The sequence below is a fragment of the Plecotus auritus genome (assembly GCF_963455305.1).
Source record: "Plecotus auritus genome assembly, chromosome: 9".
In the NCBI taxonomy this organism is placed as follows: Eukaryota; Metazoa; Chordata; class Mammalia; order Chiroptera; family Vespertilionidae; genus Plecotus; species Plecotus auritus.
In genome coordinates, this window is record NC_137783.1 from 117025649 (window position 1) to 117052438 (window position 26790).

General features: G+C 39.9%; 1 protein-coding gene across 3 annotated transcripts in view; it reads right to left on the reverse strand.

Moving 5' to 3' along the window:
* Nucleotides 1-26790, reverse strand: part of DENND5A (DENN domain containing 5A) — an 83769-nt gene that overhangs the window by 36196 nt on the left and 20783 nt on the right. For 2 of the 3 annotated variants that reach the window (XM_080687132.1, XM_080687134.1), the window contains exons 2-8: nt 21003-21074; nt 19736-19845; nt 17853-18510; nt 12749-12936; nt 5259-5576; nt 2372-2587; nt 964-1198 (exon numbers count right to left, since the gene is read on the reverse strand). In XM_080687132.1, the coding sequence (XP_080543258.1) occupies nt 964-1198; nt 2372-2587; nt 5259-5576; nt 12749-12936; nt 17853-18510; nt 19736-19845; nt 21003-21074 (1797 nt within the window). The remainder of the gene's footprint in view (nt 1-963; nt 1199-2371; nt 2588-5258; nt 5577-12748; nt 12937-17852; nt 18511-19735; nt 19846-21002; nt 21075-26790) is intronic. The other variant, XM_080687133.1, reaches the window with a different exon arrangement.

Below are 26790 nucleotides of genomic sequence, written 5' to 3' on the forward strand. Positions count from 1 at the left end.
ACATACCAGGTAAGTTTTTGTGGCAAACACTATCAACTGCTTACTCATAACTCATTTGCTCCTTCTTTCTTGCTAATAGAACTCCAACACTGTTCAGGGTAACATTACATCCAATTCACTACTCCCTTTCACAGCCTTTCTTGCACTTAACTATAGTCACATAACATGGTTCTGGCCTATGAGACAACAGAAAGCTTTGGCTGGTAGCAGCCTCCCCTCTTCTTGCCCTGAATGTGAACATAAAAAGCCTCTTGTAGCTCTAGCCAGTGTGGCTCAACTGGTTGAGCACTGTCCCATGCACCAAGATGCAGATTTAATTCCCGGTCAGGGCACATGCCCAGGTTGCAGGCAGGGAGCATGCAGGAGGAAGCTGACCAATGTTTCTTTCTCTCTCTCTCTGTCTCTCTCTCTCTGTGTCTCTCTCAGTGTTTGTGTGTGTGTGTGTGTCTCTCTCTCCCCTTCTTTCCCTCTCTCCCTTCCTCTCTCTCTAAAATAAAATAAAAACGTATTTTTTTCAATTCCTAGAGAAGGCTGTGTTTAAAAAAAAAAAAGCCTCTTGTAAACATGAGGCAAACAGCATGAATATAAGTCAATACACTAAAGATAGCTGAGTAAAAAGACAGAACCTCAGTTCTTGATTACACTGTCGAGCAGCTGAACCAACACCAGCAACCACCAATTCTGCATTTCTTGCTAATCTGGGAAAAATATCTCCACATCTTTCTAGCCCACCGCTAATTAGATTCTCTTCTCTATTACCTACAGCAGGACCCATTCCCAATTGACACAGTGTTAAAGGATGAAAAGAGCTAACCAGGCAAAAAAGAAAGGAAAGAGCATTTCAGGCTATGGGAAAAACTTATTCAAAAGCAGAAACAGAAAGAAGCTGGCATGTTTAGGAGCAGGGACACATTAGTGACATAATCCAGGAAGCTAGAAAGTATAGCAACAAGGAGGCCTCACCTGCTTCATCCACAGTGGTACACTTCTGGTACATGGATGTGCGGAGAGTAGGCGTCCGAACATTCAACAGCCTGATCTTATCTACTCGGGAATCGAACACCCGGAGCACAGGGTCTTTATCATCATCATCATGAAACATAATTTTATTGTCAATGAAAGAAGCAAACATCTGGGTCTCCAAAAATCTTGAGAGAAAGGGCAAGTAGGGCTCAGGCTGATCTGATAGAAAAGATGCCTGGTGGGACAAGGAAACAGACAGTCATCAATCAACAGAGAAGAGGAAAAGGGGAAAAGGGTATGTCACCTTTGACCAGCAAAGGCAACACACCCAAAGGATCCAATGGGATAATTCTCTGAAGCTTCCTAGGTCTTTATGAAAAGCCAACAGCAAAATCTCTTCATCATTTTTTTAAACAATGAAGGTAAATCACCTGACAGTAAGAACCAGCACTCTGTTCTAAAGCAGCAAGACCTTGCATTTTATCAGCATCAGAAGGATCATGAACTTGTTTCCCACATTTAATCTTGAACATAGGTTTGAACTGCATAGGTCCATTTATACACATATATTTTTCAATAAACATACAGTTGGCCCTCCATCCGTATCCCCAGATTTTGCATTTGTGGAGTTAAACAACTGCAGATCAAAAATACTGTTGGGCCCTAGCCAGTTTTGCTCAGTGGAGAGAGTGTCGGCCTGTGGACTGAAGAGTCCCGGGTTTGATTCCAGCCAAAGGCACATGCCCAGGTTGCGGGCTGGATCCCCAGTGGAGGACGTGCAGGAGGCAGCCAATCAGTGATTCTCTCTTATCATTGATGTTTGTATCTCTCTCTCCCTCTAGCTTCCTCTCTGAAATCAATAAAGAAATATATTTAAATATATATATACTGTTGGGAATCCATGGATGTGGTGGGCTGACAGTATGCCTTTTTCTACACCATTTTTAAACCGGCCGGCATAGCTCAGTGGTTGAGCGTCAACCTATGTACCAGGAGGTCATGGTTCGATTCCCGGCCAAGGCACATGCCTGGGCTGCAGGTTCGATCCCTCCCAATTGTGGGGCATGCAGGAGGCAGCCAATCAATGATTCTCTCTCATCATTGATGTTTCTATCTCTCTCTTCCTCTCTGAAATCAATAAAAATATTTAAAAATAAATAAATAAAAATGGGACTTGAGAATCTGCAAATTTTGGTATCCACGGGGTCCTGGAACCAAGCACCGACAGATACCAAAGGACATCTGGAGTTTTGGAGGAGTCAAAAGTTATAGACAAATTTCTGACTATGAGAGGGGATTGACACACCTAACCTCCACATTGTTCAAGGGTCATCTGTATTATGAAAGAAAAACTCATTATCAGTTAAATCTTCATGCCTCACCTCCCTCCCCAGCAGATTAAACTCACTTTATCAAAGTTTTGCATCTGTTCCCTGTTATTAAACCAGGACTCCTTATCCTGGCTAGGTTGAATGACAAACACCTCATAATCTGCAAACATCTGAGTGAAACGATTTGCAAAAACTTCCCGAATCTGAATGTTTAGCTGGTAAATCCTGAGTTCTTCTTCATCACACTGAACTTTCAGATCCTTATTGCTGCTGGGGTCTTCACGCACTTCCAGCTATTAAAAAAAAGAGAAATGACAGTTGAGAACACACAAGCTTTTCCTTTTATCCCAAAGAAATGCAACTGGTTCGTTCCTCTCCCCTCCCCCCACATCATTTACTTCGCAATAAATGGAAAGGAGAGAAAATGGGAGGAGGAAAAAAAAGAAAGGAATTCTGACATGGAGAAGAGATAAATGAGATGTTCCACTTGCAGATACTCAGTAACCCGGTGAAGGTGATCATTATGGGCAGAGAGAGATTCAGCAATAGAGAAAGGTGTAACTTATCTCAAGGGTGTGGGGAAGGAGGGAATCTGGAAATCAGTAAGAAAATGATAACGCAAAGCAGCATGGTTAGATTCTAGCTCTACCTACATCTCTTTGATTTTCTCCCACATAACACTTTCCTTACCTTTCTCCCTAAGAATTTTTCCTTACTGTGCTTTTCTTTAACCTTTTTAATATATCCAATATTTCTGCTCTACAACTGGCCATGATTTTTTTTAATATTTTCAATTACAGTTAACATGCAATATTATTTTATATTAGTTTCAAGTGTATAGCATAGTGGTTAGACAATCATGCACTTTACAAAGTATTCCCGATATTTCCAGTGTCCAACTGGCACCACACATAGTTACTACTAACTGGCCATGATTTTTTTTTAATACATTGTATTGATTTTTTACAGAGAGGAAGGGAGAGGGATAGAGAGTTAGAAACATCGATGAGAGAAAAACATCTATCAGCTGCCTTCTGCACACTCCCTACTGGTTATGTGCCTGCAACCAAGGTACATGCCCTTGACTAGAATCAAACCTGGGACCCTTGAGTCCGCAGGTCCACGCTCTAGCCACTGAGCCAAACCAGTTAGGGCGGCCATGATTTTTTTTTAAATATCTGCTCAACTAACTAAATAAAGCAGGAAAATGAAATGTTTCACACTTCACTAAAAAATAGCCCAGCAAACCCTGGCCTGTATGGCTCAGTTGGTTAGAGTAGTGGTCGGCAAACTGCAGCTCACGAGCCACATGTGGCTCTTTGACCTCTTGAGTGTGGCTCTTCCACAAAATACCACAGCCTGGCCGAGTCTATTTTGAAGAAGTGGCGTTAGAAGAAATTTACGTTTAAAAAATTTGGCTCTCAAAAGAAATTTCAATCGTTGTACTATTGATATTTGGCTCTATTGACTAATGGGTTTGCCGACCACTGGGTTAGAGCATTGTCCCATGCACTGAAATGTCCCAGGTTCAATTCCTGGTCAGGGCACATAGAAGAGGCAACAGATTAATATATCTCTCTCACATCAATGTTTCTGTTTCTCTCCTCTCTCTCATTCTCTCTTTCTTCCTCCTTCTCTTAAAAAAAAAAAAAAAAAAAGCCCAACAAAATGATTACACTGGCCAAAACCGGTTTGGCTCAGTGGATAGAGCGTCAGCCTGCGGACTGAAGGGTCCCGGGTTCGATTCCGGTCAAGGGCATGTGACTTGGTTGTGGGCACATCCCCAGTAGGAGGTGTGCAGGAGGCAGCTGATCGATGTTTCTCTCTCATCGATGTTTCTGACTATCTATCACTCTTCCTTCCTCTCTGTAAAAAATCAATAAAATATATTTAAAAAAAATGATTACACTGGCTCATTTTGCTTGCATGTAATTTAAAAATATAATTTAACAATGAGAATAGGGGAGGTTGAAGAGATGTGTAAAAGCCAAAAAAGGGAAAGTTAAGTACATCCCCGGAAAGAGCATAGGACTAGAATTCAAGGGGATTCTAGTTCTATGCTCTAAGCCCAGGGGTGGGCAAACTTTTTGACTCGAGGGCCACAATGGGTTCTTAAACTGGACCGGAGGGCCGGAACAAAAGCATGGATGGAGTGTTTGTGTGAACTAATATAAATTCAAAGTAAAGGAGTGGAGGGGAGAGCAAGAGAACCGGATAGAACAGCCGGATCCGGCCCATGGGCCGTAGTTTGCCCACGGCTGCTAGCCTCAACTCAGCCACTTACTAGGCCAATGTTAGGCAAAGCACTCAGGCTCTACTCGGTTCCTTGAGTCAAGAGAGAGATAAGCCCTTGCCAGTTTGGCTCAGTGGACAGAGCATCAGCCCTCAGACTGAAGGGTCCTGGGTTCAATTCCAGCCAAGGGCATGTACCTCAATTGCAGGCTCAATCCCTGGCTCTGGTTAGGGCGCGTGCAGGAGGCGACTAATCAATGTGTCTCTCTCACATCGATGTTTCTCTCTCTGTGTCTCTCCCCCTGCCTTTCACTCTCTCTAAAAAATCAATTGAAAAATATCCTCAGGTGAGGATTAACAAAACCAAAAGTGTTAAAAATACCTGCTCTGTATGCTTTAGGCTGCTGAGAAAGAGGTCTGAACACAAAGATTACCAATATCATTCATCCCTCTGAGTGGCTCTGCTGCAGTGTTCACATAGGATGAGAGCAGACTCTCCTTGATGCCCAAGTGAGAAAGCACCCAAATTTAAACCCAGATTTAGATTCCAGTAGCATTTACGAGGATAATGTTTTCCAAAGCTGAATCCAGTCTCCCATACCAGAGCATTCTTTCACTGCTGACAAATACGCCTTTTCCTGAACTGAGTGCTTTCTCACCCCACAACTTATTTCACCAGGACAGTACATAGCACAGACCAAACCTGTCACAGATTCATACACAGCATCTTACCTTTTCCAGGCTCACCCCAGTCCTCTTTACCAAGGCTTGCAGCCGAGCGATAGTTTCATTCTCCTTGAGGAGCTCATAGGAATGCAAAGGGGAGCCTGCAACGTTCCCATTCCTCTTGTCAGAGACCAGCTCAGAGGCCCGGAGCCTCTTCAGCTTGGAGGCACTCTCACTGCAATGAAGGTTCCCTTCAGGGGGAATGCCAAATGCCATGAGAATCTCAGAGACTTCCTGGACAAACTCCAATTTGTTGGGAAACTGAGGCAAGTCCTCCGGCAGCTCAATGAAGTGGTTGTCAATATCCACAAAGCAGAGGTTAGCCTGGCAGTCAAAAAAGGATGAGGAGTGTGAACAGAGCATTCAGAAAGTTTTAGAAAGGATAATGAACAAACAGGAAAGAGAAAACATCTGAAATGGGCACATATGAAGTACGGTATAAAGAAGATGGGGCTTGCCCTAGCTGATATGACTCAGTTGGTTGGAGCATCGTCCCATACACCAAATGTGATGGGTTCGATTCCCAGTCAGAGCACATACCTAAGTTGTGGGTTCAATCTCTGGTGGGGCTGTGTACGGGAGGCAACCAATCAATGTTTCTCTTTCTTTCTCTCTCCCTCTCCCTCTCTCCTTTCCCTCTCTTTAAAAATCAGTAACACATATCCTCAATAAGGACTTTTTTAAAGAAGAAGATGGGGCTCAGGAAAAAAATAGACCTAGGTTTCAATCTTACCCTGCCACTTTCTAGGTGTATGATCTTGAGAAAGTTACTTAACCTCTCTGATTCTGCTTCCTCAGCTATAAAATGGAAATAAAGAGATAAAATCAGAGTGGTAAGGATTATTATGCTAAACCTAAGTGTTTAGCCTCTAGCACAAAAGTCTCACAAATAATGCTCATAAAATGTTTAATTCATGAATTCTTACAGTAGTAAAAAGAACACCAGGAATAAGTCAGAAAGTCTAGGTTTCAGACCTGACTCTGGCACTATCTCTCTGTATGATCCTGAGGGGACCATTATCTATTTCTGATTTGCAAGATTTAGTGGCTGCTCATGATGCTTTCTGTGCTTCCTTCTGGCTTTAAGATTGCTTCTGGATAGAGACTCTCATACACTGCTGGTGAGGTGGGTAATCTAGACTAGCAAAGAACAATTTGGCAATATCTATCCATCCTTATTTTACAGACAAAACTGACACAGAGAGATAAATTTGTCCAAAGTCACACAGCTGGTAAGTGGTAGAGCTGGGATTTGAACTCCGCTTACCCTGACTTCAGTCATACCCTCAAGCTCTTAACCATCCACTCTTCCCCTTAGTGGTCTTATATATTTCTTGTTCGACTTAACTGAAATATTTTATAGTTCCTGTCCCTATTGGAATTGTCTTGCAACTGTAAATCAGAAATGCCTACTATTTTATATTTATCTTATGTCCATGAACCTGTTCTAGCCAAGATAGGTGACATTTCCTTCATTGAACTGCACTGCTGTTTAAAAATCTGTCTCATTCATATAATAGGAATATTACCTATATCACAGGTTTGTTTTGAGGATTATAAAACAATAAATGTCAAAGACTTAGCACAGTGCCAGGCCCATAGTACATAACAAATATTAATTAACATTGTTAATGTAGAATATAAAACTTCAATAAATAGATGTGTATATGTACAGTACTACTAGATGGGGAAATTCCATAATAAAAGCTGCTGATGTTGGTATCATCAGATTTGCTTAATTTTGCCACTGAAATGAGTGAATTTAATTTACACTTCTGATCACTAGTGAAATTTTAAAAAGTGTATGTTTTATGCAATACCTTTCATGTTTTTAACCCGCTTTTCTAATGGGTTACTTATCATCATTCTTACTGATTTGTAGGAGTTCTTTATTATCTGCTGAAGCTAATACTTTGTAGGTTATATGTGTTACACGTATCTTGTCATAGTTATCTTTTCACTTTAAGATGTCCTTTTCTTAATTTATAAAATCAAATTTATTAATCTTTTATTTTATGCTTTTGTATCCTGTTTATGAAGTCCCTACCCAGATGTCAGAAAGGTATTTATTAATATTTTCTCCCAGAATTAGAGTTTTGCTTTTGACATTTAACTTCTTAATCCATCTCAAGTTTATTTTGTTATGGTGTGAGGTAAGGATCCTTTTCTACTCTTTTCCCCTTTGAACAAGCAATTTTTCCAGCTCCGTTATTAAGCAGTCCCTCCTTTGGCATGGTACCTCTATTGTATAACAAAGTGATGGTCCATTGATCTTTTTGTTTATCCCTGTACCTATTAAGTCCCGCATTCTAAAAGAAAGGCAGAAGGGTAACATAAGTCCAGCTTAATATAACTATTTCACAAACTCTCAATCTATTAAAACTGTATATTTTAACATGTCTGTGCATGCATTCATTCAATAAACATTTGCTCAATGTATAAATTATTCTGCCTACCAATCTATAACCATAAAAGAGAACTTTCCTATATCCATGATTCTAAGATTAGGAGAAGAATCACTTTAAATTTAGCTTTCTAGAGTTCCTCACAAAATAACAACTTTAAGCCCTGCCTAAGTTAAAGGGCCAATAATGTTTAAGATCTAAAAATTGGCTATTTTTGTTTATTCCATTAAGACTTTAAAATTATAAATGCTTTCAGGTCAAATAATTTAAAAAGATAGTAAAGACAGAATTAAATTATCTAGGCATGAAGACCACTTGCCTGCTTCCTTAGCCCTGTCCATACAGCTAACATAAGAAAGCACTGTGACCCACCAGAGGCACAATGCATTTACCCCATGGGTTCTCCTCTTTAGAAGAAAAAAGCAGTTTGTGGAATAGGAAACACAGAGGTAGCTAAAAATAATTGCATCCGCTCAACAATGCTTGGTTGGCTTTTCTCCCAATGCTGTGAGCCAAATATAGAATGTCTGTAAAGAATTTTATGAGCTCCAAATGCTATATCCACTTATTGAAGTTACAATCCTGATCAGAGGTGGCTAGAGGAGAGGAAGCCACTCAGGCACACTTCACAAATGGGCTAGAGTAAGATAGGTGCCTATGAGTAGATTCCACTAGCCATTCTTTGCAGAGTTGGCTTAAAGGAGGTAAAGACAAGAACGCAAAGTAAAAAAGGAGGCTATTCAATTGCTAGGCTCATAGAATAGCCTCATGCTATTTCCTGCCAGCACAGGGAGGGCTCTGACAAACAATAGTGTGCCTCAAACTCCTCATGAACCCCTTTCCTCAGCTGAGACGAGGAGAACTGCAAAACAGACTGGCAGACAAAAGTATTCTGGAAGAGGCACTAAATCCAAGCGATCAGTTTTCCTCAATTAACCTCCTGCCTTCTTGGGAAAGGCCATGTGAAGACTTAACTGCTCTGAGGTTGTGACCACATGGATCCCCCAAATCCCAAAATCTCTTCCTGCAGGAGATCACAATGCCCTTTCCCAGCCCTAAGTTCCTAACACCAAATCACAGCCAGCCTGACCTCCTCGTCTCTCTCCATGTTATTCACTGAAGGGAAGCCCAATCCACAAAATACTGGGAAAAGACACTGTAGGAGTATCCTGAGAAAGACGAGGGAAAGTAGGAGAGAAAGAAGGGCACAAGATAGAAAGAAGTAGCACCCCCTTCTTTACTAATATCTTCTGCGTGCTTCTCCTGACATAGCTGTGGATGAATTGTCTCCTTCCTGAACTCAGACAATGAAACCCAGAAGAGAAGGACAGGACAAAGTCTACCTCACAAAGGAGCCCAGCACTCTCACTTGCTCAGGGCCAGCTGAGATCACGTGTTGGTGTAAAAAGAAACAAAGGGCTTTTGAGACTTTTGATGCTCAAAGATGAAACAGCAACTGATGAATTCTGACATAGAGGGGGGTCAGAGAATGTACACTCTACATCGCTCTAGATCAGGGGTGGGGAACCTTTTTTCTGCCAAGGGTCATTTGGATATTTATAACATCATTCACAGGCCAAAATTATCAACTTAAAAATTAGCCTATTGTATTTTGTCAAACATTTAAATAACTCACCCTTAATGCCTTGGCAGGGCCAGACCAAATGATTTCTTGGGCATCATTTGGCCTGAGGGCTGGACATTCCCCACCCTTGTGATAAAGTCCCTTTTACAGACCAAGCTTGTCCTACCCCAGTACCCTGATAATACCCTTTTGCACAGGCCCAGGTGAATTTCCTAGTACTGCCTCAAAGCTTCCTTCTAGCAGCATAAACATACCACAGGATGACAACCAAAATGTTGAAAGTAGTTATCTCTGGGTGGTAAAATTTGAAGTAATTTTTACGTTATTCTTTATGCTTTTGTGCACTGTTAGAATTTTTTACTATATACTAGAGGCCTGGTGCATGAACTCATGCACCAGTGGAGTCCCTCGGCCTGGCCTGCAGGATCAGGCCAAAACTGGCTCTCCGACATCCCTTGAAGGTCCTGAATTGCAAGAAGGCGAGGCCAGGCCAAGGGACCCCACCTGTGCATGATCGGGGCCGGGGAGGGACATGGGAGGTTGGCCAGATGGGGAGGGGCTGCGGGAGGGCTCCAAGGCATGTCTGGCCCTTCTCGCTCAGTCCTGATCAGCCGGACCCCAGCAGCAAGCTAACCTACCAGTCGTAGCGTCTGCCCCCTGGTGGTCAGTGCATGTCATAGCAATTGGTCAAGCAGTCGACTTTCTGCCTCCTGGTGGTCAGTGCATGTCATAGCGAGCAGTTGAGTGGCCTTAGCATATCATTAGCATATCACGTTTTGATTGGTTGAACGGCTGACCAGACAACTGGATGGACACTTAGCATATTAGGCTTTTATCATATAGGATTTACCATTTATGAGACATCCCAAAGTTGTCTTTCAGCAATACTATCACTCTCCATTCATTATGTGTACCCATGGGTAATACACAGATATCCCAGAGGTCATATGCTAAAAATCAATGTAGAAAATATCCAGTTATGAAACTGCCCCCTGGGTGAAGTGGGACCCTGAAATCCTATAATTGCTTATTAAGTACAGACAGGTATTCTATAGTCCTAGTGTCACCACTCCTTCCCAAATAGACCACAGGGAGAATCAAAGGATGCAGCAATGATGGGAAAAACTGCAAAAGTTAAAGCCCCAATACCCAGAACAGCATGAACTCTCAGGTTTCTCAAACAAGCCTGCTAAGAAAACTGCTGATGTCCTTGCAGCATCTTCACACAAACATATATATGAAACACACAAAAAATGATGCTGAGCCTTAGCCAGTTTGGCTTAGTGCATAGAGAGTTAGCCCATGGACTGAAGGGTCCCAGGTTCGATTCCAGTCAAGGGCACGTACTTAGGTTGCAGGCTAGATCCCCAGCCCGGTGGTCAGGGTGCGTGTGGGAGGCAACCAGGCAATGTGTCTCTCTCACAACAATGTTTCTCTCTCTCTGTCTCTCCCCCGCCCTTCCACACTTTCTAAAAATCAATGGAAAAATACCCTCAGATAAGGATTAACACATAATAAAATAAAAAATAAATACTAGTAAAACATTCCATTAAAAACAAAAAATGATGCTGAGAGATCCTAGAGGGAACAGAATTTGCCCTAAGTATACAGCAAGCTAATGCCAAAGATTAAAATAAAACTGACAAATCTGGCTTGTTGCCTAGTGACCTATTTATTAGATTATGCATGTAGCATGCCTTTTTGGCTTTACAGTTTCAACCATTTTTTGTTATTTTTATTTTGACTTTACAAAATTATAATTAGGTTTACTAGGAAGAGATGTCAATATTAAATATGCATTTGTTTAGAACAAACAACCAAAAAATCCCTGTTCTCTAATCTTTGGTATCTACTCTCTATGTATACAGTGTCCCTAAAAAATGTATACACATTTTCACAGCTGATAGCTCAATTTTGAAAATGAAATGTATTTTAAATAAACACTGCCTTTATAATTATTCAAAGTGTGTATATACATTTTTTGGAACACCCTATATTTATCAGTAGAGTAGACAAATACATATAAAAACCCATACTCCAATTCAATAGTTTTCCCCATCATTTAGATATTTTCTTCCTTTATTAATCTTGTCCCATCCAAAATAGCACAAAGCTCTACAGAATCAAAGGAGCAAAAAAGGTAGAAATAAAAAAAGCTACAAGAAGACATTTTAATTCTAAAACCAAAGGAGAAAAAAAAAAAGAGTACAGAGATGTATTTGACTATAATTTAAATATTATAAATGTGATCTAAATCAGCTATTTCATCAAGCATGCTGTCCAGAGATGCCTAATAACCTGAATGCTGCTCAGACACAGGAGGTCCCCTTACTCATATTCTTCAGTTACACCCCAAAAATTTTCTCCCCAAAAAAATTCTGATGGAGAGAATGTCATGTTCCAACGTCTTCTTCCCAGACCTTTCTAACGTCTAGGAAAATCAGAGTAGGGCCCGGCCGATGTGGCTCATCGGTTGAGTGTCGACCCAGGAACTAAGAGGTCACCCTTTAGATTCCCAGTCAGGGCACATGTTTGGGTTGATCCCCAGTACGGGGGAAGAGGCAGCCAATCGATGTTGATGTTTTTCTCTCATTGATGTTTCTATCTCTCTATCCCTCTCCCTACCTCTCTCTCTAAAAATCAATAAAAGCATATTAAAAAAAAAGCCAGAAAAGGAAAGCCGTTTTCCCAGCTAGTTTCATAACAGTCACAAAATGACCTAAAAAGGTAAACCCCAGCTTTATTGGTAATTGTAGGAAAATAAAAAGTAAAACAATGTTATTTAAAAGCATGCTTTAAATCTATTTAGAATGAACTAGGAAATAAACATATAAATACATATTTTTAATCAATTCTTTTGGTTTTTAAAATAGGAAAGAAGAGCAGGCCACCCTCACAGCAAGAGACGCATTCTCTCAAAGCCTTCCTGTACTGGACAAGGGAAGTTTATGAATCTGACTCTGTACCACATGAATCACAATGATCAAGGCAACTTTTATAGGTCAACGGTGGCCTGTAAAAACCCACTGATTTATTAATATACAGCTGATTACTAGAGTAGATATAAAATTCTATTTTGTGAATTTTCTTAAAATAAAGGGGGCAGAAGGTATAGAAGTAAAATATAATGTATAACTATTGAAGCTCTGGGCACTGAGAACATATGGATTCCTTATGCTACTCTTCTGTATATGTTTAAAGTCTTATATAATAAAAAGAGTTTCTAATAAATATCTTTAAAAGTGTGTGAAGTACTGTGTTTGAAAACCTGTATGAAAAAGGCAGTTCACAACTGTATAAACAGAGATATGTCATGTGATAAAAAATGACCAGTGTTTCTGTAATGATATAAACTGAGCTAAATGTTCATTGTTTTTTACTTATTTCCTGGAAAGTTATTAATGTTCCCCAAAATAAAATAAACAGTGGGTATATCCCAAAGCCCTTCTCTCCCAATCCTAGATTAGGTCAGGGGCATCAGCACTCAAGCTCCACATTTCTCTCACCTCTTGAGGCAGCTCCAGCTTTGACCGGTCATCCAGGCCATTGGAATGCAAGCCCATCAGGTATGGAACAGGAGCATCTAGGAAATGTAGGAGAGAAGCCGGGAGAATAGGGACATAGACATGCTGCCACTGGAAAGGAAACATTAGAGCTGTAATTGTCTCCGCCACAGTCATCAGTCTCTGGTAATCTAGGCCAAAACAAAAACACACACAAACCAAACAGTCAAAAACGAGGCACTTGCTTATCCAATAGTAAGTTAAAACTACAATTTCACATTTACAAAGGACCAGAATAAACTTCAGCAAGGGTATGCATGTGATTCCCTAATGGGTGTCAGAGACCTTAACAGATCAAAAGTTGAACTATACCCTCCTACATACAGGTCCCTGCTTATAATAAAATTTAATGTGAAAACATTATAGAAATCATAAATAGCACCTTGCTAAACCAGAATGTTAAGTAGATTCTCTTAAGTGGAAGTGAAATGAAAAGAACAGTAGTTTGGGTCTCCGTTTATTCAGCATGGAAGCCCAAACAGGCTCTTTACCACTCAGATATGTCTTAATTCTATAAGAAGCTACAACCTTTCCTGAATGAGAACAGCACAAATGAGTTATTTTAACACTTCCCTAGAACTTGAAAGACCCACAAGACTTGACTTTGATGACACAAAACTCTTGTTTTAGGTGAAAGAGTGGAGGGGAAGGCTTGTGCTCAAAGCTTAGCTCTTCTTCAGAATGCAATTTCTAGACCTGTTTTATTATTTTTTAATGAATAATGAATACACTGGCAAAGCCAATAAAATGGACCAGTTAAAATTGAAACTAAAAAAATTACTACTCACAAATAGTATGTCCCTTTTTCAGGCAAAAAGGGACAACACAGAAACATACATTTTAAAATCATCCTTCAGGAATGGCTGGCTTCAAATGAGCTTTCATAAGGGTTAGTGGTTTCATATACTGAAAACCCACCCCACCATTTAAAATCACAGCTTGGTTCATAAAGAAGTTATAAGTAACAAGAAGCTTTCCAGAAAATGAGGAAGACTGAGTAGGAACAGAAACTGGTATGTATCAACTAGGTAGAAGTTTAACAAAGAATCCTATCTCTTCTTACGAATGCTCTGAAAGTTATCACCCTGCTCATGGCCAAGGAAAGAAGAGCAAGACCTGGAAATCATTTTGTTATTTTTTTAACTAGTAATGCAAATAAATAGCAATTATTGACTAAAACTTCATCGTTTGTAACGTTTTGTTGTTGTTAATCCTCACCCAAGAATATTTTTTCCATTGAGAGAGAAAGGAAGGGAGGAAGGGGGAGAGAGAGAAACATCAATGTGAGAAAGACACATTGATTGGTTGCCTCCTGCATACACCCCAGTCAGGCTAGGGATCAAACCCACGACCCTACAGTTCACAGGCCAACGCTCTAACCACTGAACATACCGGCCAGGGCCATAGTCTCTAACATTTTTATTACACTACAGAAAAGTGCATCAAGGGAGATGATTTGACTATGGGTGGTGGGTACACAATGCAATACGCAGATTATGTATCATAGTAATGTACACTTGAAACCTATCTGACCCTATTAGCCAATGTCACCCCAATAAATTTAATTTTAAAATTAACATGTGTGTACTCAACATTTACATAAAAATAGTGCATTGTTTAAAAATATTTGGGAGGAGGGCATTAAAATAATTAAGAGATCACAGGAGTAGAACTCTAGATCAAAAAGAGGAAAACTTACAACTTTCTCTGCATTGTTTGTCCAAATATTATTTGTTTTTTAAAACAATAATTTTTGAAATGCTAAATAAGGAGAAACCAAGATGGCAGCATAGGTAAACACTTGAACTTGCCGCCTCGCACAACCACTTCAAAACTACAACTAAAAGACAAAACGGACATCATCCAGAACCACAGGAAGGCTGGCTAAGTGAAAATTCTACAACTAGAAAGGAAAAGAAAAGCACACTGAGACTCAGAGGAGCTGCAGAAGTAAAGTGCAGAGGTACTGAGGCGCATGTGCGGAGAGGGCTGGCAACTGAGTACACGGCTGGCTTTTTCAATCCGGAGGGAGACACAAGCTCCCTACTGCTCTGAACTCCAGTCCGGGCGAGACTCTGGGGACCCAGACTCATATGGGGAGAAACTGGACTGTCTGGCATCGGGCGGAACTCGAGGGCAGCTTTCTCTCAGAGGTGCCTGCAGCGATTACCAAGGGACAATGAGACCCAGGGGCCTCTTAGGACAGGGCTGATGGGAAGCCATTGCTGTTTGCTCCACCCTGAGACTCCACCCAATCCAAGCTGTTCGTAGAGGCTTTTGCATATGAATGGCCTGGTCCTTTGAAATCTAAACTTACCTATCAAACTGCAGCTAAGTCAGTGAGACCCAGAACATCCAAAAGAAGGCCCAAGGCCCCACAGCAGCTTGCACTGCTTCACAGCTGGGCCTCATCTGGGCACCTCCAAAACCCAAACAAAGAAGAGGAATCTACAGATCTCTCTGTAGCTCCTGCTGGGTGGCCTCAGGCAGAAGCTAAATTAGCACCTCCTCTGAGATCCAAGAGCCAGTGTATCCAGGGGTCAAAGTAGGACCATCCAGATTACAACTCCTCAGATCCATAAAGGACACACTCAGGGGGCAGACTCAGTGAGCACCAAAGCCCCAATGAAGCAAGTCTTCCTCATAAGGGTGTCTCCAGCATAGAAGTTCTCCCATCGTAGACACAGCTGATCCTCAAGCCAACTGGCCTGGAGGTCAATCCCTCCCAGTGATACCAACAACAATCAAGGCTTACCTACAACAAGACTGTGCACACAGCCCACAAAGGAGTGCACCAAGAGTGTCCACCTCAGGTAACTGGAGAGGCTGAGCCATTGGGCCCTAGAGGACACCTACCACACAAAGCCACTCTATCAACGCAAGGAAGCAGCCAAAATGCGAAGACAAAGAACAGGTCACAAATGACAGAAATGGAGGGAAGCAAACTACTGGATATAGAGTTCAAAACCACGGTTATAAGGTTTTTCAAGTATTTTCTAGAAAAGGCTGATAAATTTAGTGAAACCCTCGAGGATATGAAAAAGGACCAACTAGAAATTAAGCATATACTGACTGAAATAAAAAATAATATACAGAGATCCAACAGCAGACTAGAGGATCACAAGAATCAAGTCAAAGATTTGAAATACGAAGAAGCAAAAAACACCCAACCGGAAAAGCAAAAAGCAAAAATAATCCAAAAATAGAAGATAGTGTAAGGAGCCTCTGGGACAACTTCAAGCGTACCAACATCTGAATTATGGGGGTGCCAGAAGAAGAGAGAGAGCAAGATACTGAAAACCTATTTGAAGAAATAATGACCGAAAACTTCCCCCACCTGGTGAAAGAAATAGACTTACAAGTCCAGGAAGCGCACAAAACCCCAAACAAAAGGAATCCAAAGAGGACCACACCAAGACACATCATAATTAAAATGCTAAGAGCAAAAGACAAAGAGAGAATATTAAAAGCAGCAGAAAAAAACATTTACCTACAAGAGAGCACCCATACGATTGTCAGCTGATTTCTCAACAGAAACTATGCAGGCCAGATGGGAGTGGCAAGAAATATTCAAAGTGATGAATAGCAAGAACCTACAACCAAGATTACTCTACCCAGCAAAGCTATCGTTCAGAATTGAAGGTCAGATAAAGAGCTTCACAGATAAGAAAAAGCTAAAGGAGTTCATCACCACCAAACCAGTATTATATGAAATGCTGAAAGGTATTCTTTAAGAAGAGAAGAAGAAAAAGGTAAAGATAAAAATTATGAACAAATATATATCTATCAACAAGTGAATAAAAATCAAGTGAATAAAAAAATCTGATGAACAGAATAAACTGGTGAATATAATAGAATCAGGGGCATAGAAAGGGAGTGGACTGACAATTCTCGGGGAAAGGGGTGTGGGGGGTGCAGGAAGAGGCTGGACAAAAATCGTACACCTATGGATGAGGACAGTGGGGGGGTGGTAAGAGCAGAGGGTGGGGTGGGAACCGGGTGGAGGGGAGCTATGGGGGAAAAAAGAGGAACAAGTGTAATAATCTGAACAATAAAGATTTATTAAATTTAAAAAAATAAATAAATAAAAAGATTCAGTAATGCAAAGTCGCTAAAATACTATAAGTGAATGAGGCCCTAACTGGTTTGGCTCAGTGGATAGAGCGTCGGCCTGCGGACTGAAGGGTCCCAGGTTTGATTCTGGTCAAGGGCATATACCTTGGTTGCAGGCACATCCCCAGTAGGGGGTGTGCAGGAGGCAGCTGATCGATGTTTCTCTCTCATCGATGTTTCTAACTCTCTATCCCTCTCCCTTCCTCTCTGTAAAAAATCAATAAAATATATTTTTTTAAAAATAAAAATAAGTGAATTAGGAGTATCATGAAGCAATAAAGTGCAAACTAGGGAAAACTGCAACAATCTACAGGTAGCTTCCATTCTGGTTCTTTTGCAATGTTTTTAAGTTCTTGCTCCATTTTTTAAAAACCCTATCTGCTGGGGGATGGGAGTGGCCAGGGAGAGGTCAACTGGGGGGTGGGGGGGAGGAGGAGACATATGTAATACTTTAAACAATAAAGAATTTCAATTAAAAAAAAAAAAGGTATCTGGCACCCTGACCACTGCTGTTCAGTGGTAGAGCATCAGCCCACACACCAAAGGGTCATGGCTTCAATTCCCTGTCAAGGGCACATACCTGGGTTGCGGATTCGCTCCCTGTCCCTAGTCAGGGCCAGAGCGGGAGGCAACCAATCAATGTCTCTCTCTCACATCCATGTTTCTCTTTCTCCCTGCCTCTCTCTCTTTCTCTCTCTCCTGCCCTCCCTCCATTCCACTCTCTAAAAAATATCCTCGGGTGAGGATTAACAACAACAAAAAGAACTGTTATCCCTCTCATGGTCCACTGGTTTGCCATCCACCACATACCTGAAAAAGATATGAGTTTTGCTCAAATTCTAACAACCCTTGACCTTTACAGTCAGCCCCACTGTATCTGACATGGAAAGGGAGGCCCTATGCAAGAAGAGAGCTCTAGTAAACACTGACTTACGCTGTGAGTAGAGCAGAATCTGAAACTCCAGAAGAGCACAAGTAAAAAGCTGAAACACATTCTCCACCCCAAGCAGTTCAAAGACCTCTTTGACAGGAAAGTCGAATAGGGGAAGCTCATTGGTACTTGGTCTCTGGCAGATTATTGGCCCATAGACCCCAGAAAACTTCAAGGACCGGCCGGGAGGTGGGAGTGGCACCTCGTAGAGTACGTTGTATATGTAGCTCTCAAGGGGCAGTGGAGGGGGCTGAGGTGAAGTGACTGCCTGGTGAAGTTGTTCCAGAACACTCCGACATGCTTTCATGAAGGACATGGGCGTGATGAGGCAGATGCACTTAGAGACATACAACGTGTCCCGGCTAATGTCGTAGGAGTTGAAGCGCTGCAGCTTGGTCCCAGGAGTGCCTTCACCATCCTCCATGTCACTGTGGTCTCGACCATCAGCAGGGTGAGCATGTATGACATCATACTCAGCATTATGCATGTGGTAGAGCGTCTGCATAGCACTGCAGATCTGCTTGCTAGTCACCTCCTCATAAAATGTGAGGGCAAACCCAAATGTCCGAGAGCCATCCTCCCTTGTGATAATAAAGGCATGGAACTGTGGCTCTCTGGGATCAGCCTGGGTCTTGAATGCTAGCCCTTTGGGCATGCATAGCTGCAAAAGACAAGGAAACAAGTGATGAGAATACCCAATGCTGACCCTCTTTTCAGAACACCCACCACTATTTCTTTACTTATAGAGCACCCACTTCCTGGTGTTTGGGATATCAAGATCAACAGAGTTAAATATCTGTCCTAAAGGTCTCCCATTCTAAGTAAGATACACAAGTAAATAAAATGATAATGCAGCTATCAGGGCTATAGGGAAGTATATACAAAGTGCTAGGGGAAGAAAGAACAGACAACTCAGTCTAGGAACATCAGAAAAGGCTTCATAGACGAGGTTATATTAGAATTCATCAGGTAGACAAGGAAAAGAAGGGTATTTGAGGGACAGGAAAAAATGCACAAAGAAAAGGAGGAAAAAGAAAGCAGCATGATAGCACGTATTGAGAGATGATGCTAGAAATACATCTAAAAATCAGATAGATACAACTTTGTATCTAAAAATAAAATAAAGTTTTAGACTCTATCAGCTCACAGAATTTTGTCATCAATAAAACCTTCTTTCTATTTATAGAAAAAAAGGGTGCTCATTTCATACAAAGCAAGGAGATGATGACATAATCAGGATAAAGATGTACTTTTTTCACTTTAACTCAGATGGATTATATAAAGAAACTTGGAAAGCTAATCAAATTGACCTGAATCAATAAGTCCCTATTTTCATTTTACACAAACCTGGCTATACAAACGAACTACCAGCAGCCTGGATTAACAAACACAAGGACCTACATTATGTTATATCCATTAGCCTTGACCCTGACTGCCCAAAGCCTAGGTGTTTTTAGAATATAACATAAAATAAGCATTGGACTCGGCATTAAAAAACTCGAGGCCCTCCAAAACTGTTAAAAGTAACAGCAGTGTTTTTATACATGTCCTATTTAAAATTATGATGAAACAAAAACAGTCATTTCTGACATATAACTTAGACATGTATAACACAGATTGAGATTGCTTTTAAACCTCACTCTTATGTAATCTCAATGCTATAAGCAACCAATAGTTTAGTACCACACACAAAAAAAGTTTGCTGACCCATTACTATATATTTGTCTGACACAACAGAAACACACTGTGACTTTTAGTATTTTGATATATGTATTCTGAATATCTGATATACTGATCAAAATGCAGAATCATGAGCAATATATATACAATCCCTTTTTAAAATTTACTCTTGTAAATTCTCATATTTGTAGTTAACAAATACTAACCATTCCCACTGCATCTTGGTCAAAGGGATTCCATTCTACATTCTCAGGATATCGTGCAAGGACCTTAGATTTGAATGTTCGTCTTAATGGTGTCTGCTCAAAATTTTCTCCTATAAGAAAAAGAAAGAAGTAAATCATCTCCACAAAGTCCCTTGCAATCACAGGGTTATGAATGTCTGAGCTTGGTAGTCCAGCAATGTATAGAAATAAAGGCAAAGCAAGTACAGAAATGCCAGCCATCTAAGAATAGGAAAGGTATTAAAGTTATTAGGTAAGTATAGGTGCTGAAAGTTTAGCATGGTTAATATTGGACACCACTAGCTATCATTGCTTTTCATTAAAATGAAAATAATTACTACAAACCCAACAGTTAATTTTCTTGGGAGAGAGGGGAGAAAGCACAAGGAATGATAAAGGATTATATCCATCTTTTTCTGAATGCCATATTTAGTTTGCTTATAGTCAACTAATAACAGCATTGAAGCATAAATGGTTTTAAGTTCAGAATGAAATATGCAATTCTATGATCTCTTAAAAAATACAAAGGAACTTAAAGATTCAAGAATAGCAAGAAAGTAAACTTCAAGGTAAATCTAAAAAGCTATTTTATCAATTCAAAATCATTCAAAATTTCTGAAATTCTCCTTTGTTTCCCCCATCTTCCTCCTAAAAACATTACAGCATATTGAAACAGAGCATTAAGTGAAAAGAGGAAGAATCAAAGAACCCACCACCTAGAGCAGTGGTTCTCAACCTTTTAATGCCACGACCCTTTAATACAGTTCCTCATGTTGTGGTGACCCCCAACCATAGAATTATTTTCGTTGCTACTTTATAACTGTAATTTTGCTACTGTTATGAATCGTAATGTAAATATCTGTGTTTTCCGATGGTCTTAGGCTAACCTGCTAGCGGTTCTCAACCTGTGGGTCGCAACAGGTTGAGAACCGCTGCTGTAGAGCCTAAGACCATCGGAAAACACAGATATTTTCATGACGAATCATAACAGTAGCAAAATTACAGTTATAAAGTAGCAACGAAAATAATTCTATGGTTGGAGGTCACCACAACATGAGGAACTGTATTAAAGGGCCGCGGCATTAAAAGGTTGAGAACCACTGACCTAGAGAGATACAGATGTGAAAAATCTACTAGTCAAATAGGCACAAGAAAGTTAGAAGGTCAAAGGGTACAAAATGCCACCAGAGAGACATATGTAAGAGGCACCAGAAAGCTTTGGGTAGTCTCAATTTTGTTTTGTTTTTACCTTCAGTTGTACTGGAAATGAAAGGGCTGGCACCGTCCCTGGCTTTAGAAGCCTGTATGTACTGGCATAATGCTATATGACAAATGAAATAACAGAGTATTACAATAAAATAGTGTGATTCAAACTTTTTGACCATGACTCCAGTATGAAATAAATTTTTCATCATGAAGCAATAAACACACGCGATGTATATCTAAATTTACCTAAAACAAAAATTTCACAAAATAATACTTACCCTTACTATGTCACTACCTCTCATAATTTCTGCTCTATATCATTAAAACTAAATATGCTAATTGCTGACCTACTAATGATTACAATTCAATTTGAAAAACATTACAATATAGTATAATGGGATGAAGAGCTCTACCAGTATCAAAGTACTAAAAGGCACTAGTGATTTATCCAAAGCGTGCTACCCCAAATATTGCTTTTCCTTAGGGGTTATGGAGTAGGGAACAAATTAAATGTGCCTAAATATGTCAAACAAATAAATTTATTAGGAGTTATAGACAAATATGTAGGAAATATGATCAAGGATAATTCAATTGAATTCTATATCTGTTTATTGAGCAATTGAATTCTATATCTATTTACTTATGCTATACAAGGGCCTTAAGTACTGTGGGGGATAAAGATGATCCAGATGAGCAACTATCCTTAAGGACCTTACTATCAAATATATGTAGGGAAAAGAACATACACCAATAACCATTTCACAGGGAGGTTATTATCAGGGGGGCCCAAATCTTCAGTTTATTTGGTCTAACTATTCAGACAAACTTGTACAGGATCCAGTTCCCATGCTCTAGTTGATATAATAAACTGTGTTCCAACTAAAGTTTTCATAAGTTGGTTTGAAACCCAAAGGGGCTGGTGATTACTAAGAAAGATGCATTCTTCACAAATACTGAATTGGGGTGACCTAAAGTCAGACAGTCCTTCACTCTAAATCATCCCAGAGACGTTGAAAAAAAATCTTTAAAAGTATATCTGGCCCTGGCCAGTGTGGCTCAGTTGGTTGAGTGTCATCCCACCCACCAAAAGGGTTTCAGGTTCAATACCTAGTCAAGGTGTGTGTGGGAGGCAACTGATGGATGTTTCTCTCTCTTCTCTCCTCTTCTCTCCTCTTCTCTCTTCCCTTGTCTCTCTGTCTCTCTTTCTCTCCCTCCCTCTCCCTTCTTCTCTCTAAAAACATTTTTTAAAGAATATTTTGTAATAATTCTAAGGCACCTATTCCAGAAACTAATAATGTTACTGCTTTTAAAACAAAAACCTTCACTTCCATTCTCTCAGGTTTTGTTCATCATCATTGTAAGCCCACTTATTCATAATTTTCAACTTCTGACAATTTTTCAACTTTCTGTTAGTAAAGCGAGTACCATAATTTCAATTCCTCCCATTTCCTGATCCCTTCTTCCAAACTGATTTTTCTGAAACTCTTTTCCAACAAGTTTCATTTCTTAAATTACATTTGGTAATCTTCACTAAAGAACACTGGCAAAATCAACAGCAGGCAGCTGGTACAGGCAGTAGCAATAAAGCCCTACAACACTGTAGAGCTTGTCTCGGAGCTTTCAGTGACACCTGCAAAGAGCCCACCATTCCAAGTCTGCACTTACAGTACAAAGTAATTAAACAGCAAGCAGACGACATAATGATCTTGTCTACAGTCTGAGATTCTCAGAATGTATTTTTAAACTGTATTCAGTTCTGAGAGAAGATAAGGATTTCTTCCTGCTAAGCTTCTTCACTTTTAATTGTCAGTTTGCTCATTTCTTCCTTATTAGACTAGAAAATCCCCTCAGCAAAAACCATAAAATAAATGAAACTACAGTAAGTCCTCACTTAACGTCATCAATAGGTTCTTGGAAACTGCAACTTTAAGCAAAAAGACGTATAATGAAACTAATTTTACAATAGGATAATTGATATAAACTAAAATTAAGCTCCTTTTGCATATTTCTGGTCACAAAAACATCTCTAAACTTCTAAATAAAGACCCAAAACACTTCTAATATTAAACAATGAAATGTGAAATATATTGTATATATGTATATATGTGTGCATATATATATGTATATATGTGTATATGTATGAAAGATTAATACAAACAAGTAAGATCATTATTTCCCAACCCACTTATTCCTGTTCAGGGTTGCAGGTTGCCATCTGACAGAGCAAAGCATTACCCAACCTTGGACAGGATGCCATTCCATTGCTGGGAGCACTAACACCCATACTCACTCAGACGGAGACAATGTACGCAAGCCAATGCACCTGACATGAACATCTTTGGAATGTGAGAGGACACCATAGTATCCAGAGAAAACCCATGCAGGTATGGGGAGAATGTGCCAACTCCACACAGACAGAGCCCCAGCCCAAAATCAATTATTTTTTCATCAATGTTATAATGAAATGATATCGAATGAAACTACGTAATTTGAGGACATGCTGTATATAGGAACCAAGGCAGTTACCACTGCCCTATATGAAAGCCTTTAGAAAAAGATATTTTCCTAAGATGGCAATGAGGTGCCTCCTAAGACATAATGAACACTGAAATGAGGAATAGGGGATTACTTAAGGAGAGAATTAAAAAAAAAAAAAATGAAGCCAGAGGTGGACATGATGAACTGAACTGGAGCGTAGACAAAGAGAAAGGGGAAGCTATGAATTACAGGGAGAAGTGGTCTTTAGATCCTCTGTCCTCACCATCACCTCTCCACCTCCTGCTGCCTTCTTCAAACAAGCTGAATAAAGAAGTCTTAAAGATAAAGAGTCAGGTTCTGAGTGGAGGCACCACAGAGAGTGCCAACCTTAAACAAAAATCTCCTGTGTACTAGATTGGGCCTATAACAGGAGCATAGCATTTCACTGCGAGGGAAAGGGAAGGTGTACAAAGAAGAGTTATGAAGCCCCTGAGAACAAATCATGTTTATTACCGCTACCTTATAAAGAGTGTGAGAAAAGTAATAGACAAAAGAGATTCACAAAACTAAGATCTTTTTTTTATTAAAAAAAAAAAAAACAATTTAATTTTTCATCATTTTACTGAGGGAGGACTGAGTTTTGAGAATAAGCACTAGAGACTTAATGCCTCAGGAACACCAACATTAGCCCTACCTCCTGAAACCTGTATGCATATCACAAGCTAATCCTCAATTATTTAAACCTTTGAAAAATTAAACAAGCCAGCCTGGTGTGACTCAGTGGATTGAGTGTCATACCATGGACCAAGAGGTCCCAGATTCGATTCCCGGGGTGGTGGGCTCGATCCCTAGTAGGGGGCGTGCTGGAGGCAGTCAATTGATGTGTTTCTCTCTCTCCCTCTCCCTTCCTATCTAAAATTGAATAAAAATATATTTTGAAAAGAGTTAAACAATATTAAGAATATGACGTCAAAATCACAACTGTACTATTGTCCTAGAAATAATAAACGATTATTTGCCCAACACATACAGAGTATACAAATATTGGTAGGTCTGGATATCGAAACTAAGGCCCATTTCTAACAGCTAGATAAAAATTAGTCAACTAGGTGTCTGTCTATCTTTGTGAATCTGCCACCAGGAAAGTACAGTTCAGATAAATCATTGCAGATTTTTTTTTAAGCTTGCATGCCTTACAAAGACTTTCTAATAGGTTCTTTGTTTACTTGTTCTGCTTTGACCAAGCCAGAAACAAACTGACATCTGTATTGCTATTAGGCTGTTGGTACTCGTTTGATTTGAATAACCCTAAATGAGGGATGCTTATGCTGAAAAGCTTCAAACCGTAAAATCTCTGAAGATTTATAAAATTTTGTATAAATATAAATTTTGTTTAAATATAAATACATTTATATTAATATTTAATATGTGCTTTTTTCTGGGGAGAGAACACAATTTTCATCAGTCTCAGAGTCCCATGACCCAAAAAGGTTAGAAACCACAACTCCAAGTGTTTCTTCTAATTTGGGCAGGAAACATTTTGATCACTTACAGATTAACCTAAATGGGCAGGTTTTCATAAAGTCTAAAACAGAACATATGTACTACTAAATAACTACTTTCTAGGTGAACAAAAAATAATAATAATTGACTTTGTCAATAGAATAATTTTTATCTAGTATGATGAAGGTTTTGCTTCTAGTTATGGCAAAGTAGTTCCTATGAGACCAACTCTCTTGCACATATATATGAACTCTGGACAAAATATTTTTTAAAGAAACAACTATCCAAAAGTACTGAAGAAGAAAAAGCATACCGATTCTGAAGTGGGAAGGAGGATCAACACTTGGAAGAAGGTAACAACACTGGTTTCCCTTGTTAGGGCTTTTGGCCAGGGAGGTCTCAGTCTATAGCATGAGAGGTGGCTAAAATTCAGACAAAAGCCCACAGTCTTACTAGCTTGAAGAACCTGAATACAAACTATAAGGCAACCACTGCAGCTGGCAAGTGAGGGAGGGAAATTCCAGAGAAAGCCAGAAAAGAGGTGCCCCAAACCACGTATAAACTCTGTCCAAGTCTCTGGATGAGCAAACCCCAAGCAACCAAGTTAGGGCTAAAAAAAAACAAAACTGAACAGAGATTTAAGCTGCTGCTTACTATAGGGGAATAGAGTTTAACAAAACAACCAAAATTCAATGCTCTTTGTTGGAAGTTAACAGAATCCAGAGTCTCTACAACATAGGTATCTCAATATCAAGAACACAGTCACAAACTGCTCAGCATATAAAGAAACAGGAAAACAACATTCTCTTGAAGAGTCAATCAACAGAAACCAACCCTGAGTTGACCCAAATATTGGAAATTAGCACACAGGATTTCAAAAGAGCTAGATCAAATAATGAAAAAATAGATCTCAACAGAGAAACAGACAGTAACTCAGCGGATGGGCTTAACAGCAGATTAAAGATGCAGAAGAGTTAGTGAACTTAAAAATAAATTCACAAAAATTATCCAATCTGAAAAACAGAGAGGAAAAAACAAGGGGGGACCCCAGCAAAGAGGACCTGAGAAAACTGTGGGTTAACAAGTTTAACATACATATAATTGGAGCCCCAGAAGGAAAGGAGAGCAAATGAGATAGAAAACAATATTTTTAGAAGTAGTGGAAAAAAAACACACACAAAATGTTCCCAAATTTGGTAAAAGATATTGTGAAATAATTGAAATAGACAGATATCTGCCCCAGTTCCTAACACAGAGCTCCTGAAACCCTTGTGATTTCTAAGTGATAAAAACACTAACAGCATCTCTTATTCTAATATTAGTCTTTAACCTCGTCCCTGACATAAGGCTTCTAAAACCCTTGTAAATTCCTAAGTGATAAGAGCACTAGGAGCATCTTTTATTCTATTGAGGTGACTCTGTGTAAGCCCCTACATGGCTCCTGGAGGGGGGCTAGTCCAAAAGCTGATTAGAAGCTTGGAATTTTCAGCCCCACCCCTCCCTCATCCTCCATAGAGGTAAGAGAGAATAGAAAAGGAGTTAATAATTGATTATGCCTACATGAAGGTTCCATAAAATCCCAACACTATTAAGTTCAGAGAGCTTCCAGGCAGGCAAACACATCCAAACATACCCAAACTCCACAGGGACAGAAGCTCCTGCACTCAGGACCTTTCAGACCTGACCCTATGTGTCTCTTCATCTGGCTGTTCATCTGTATCCTTTATCACATCCTTTAATAAACTGATAAACACAAGTGTTTCCCTGAGTTCTGTGAGCCACTCTAGCAAATTAATCAAACCCCAGGCGGGGCTGTCTTTGGAAGCTCAATGGTCAGAAGCACAGGTGAT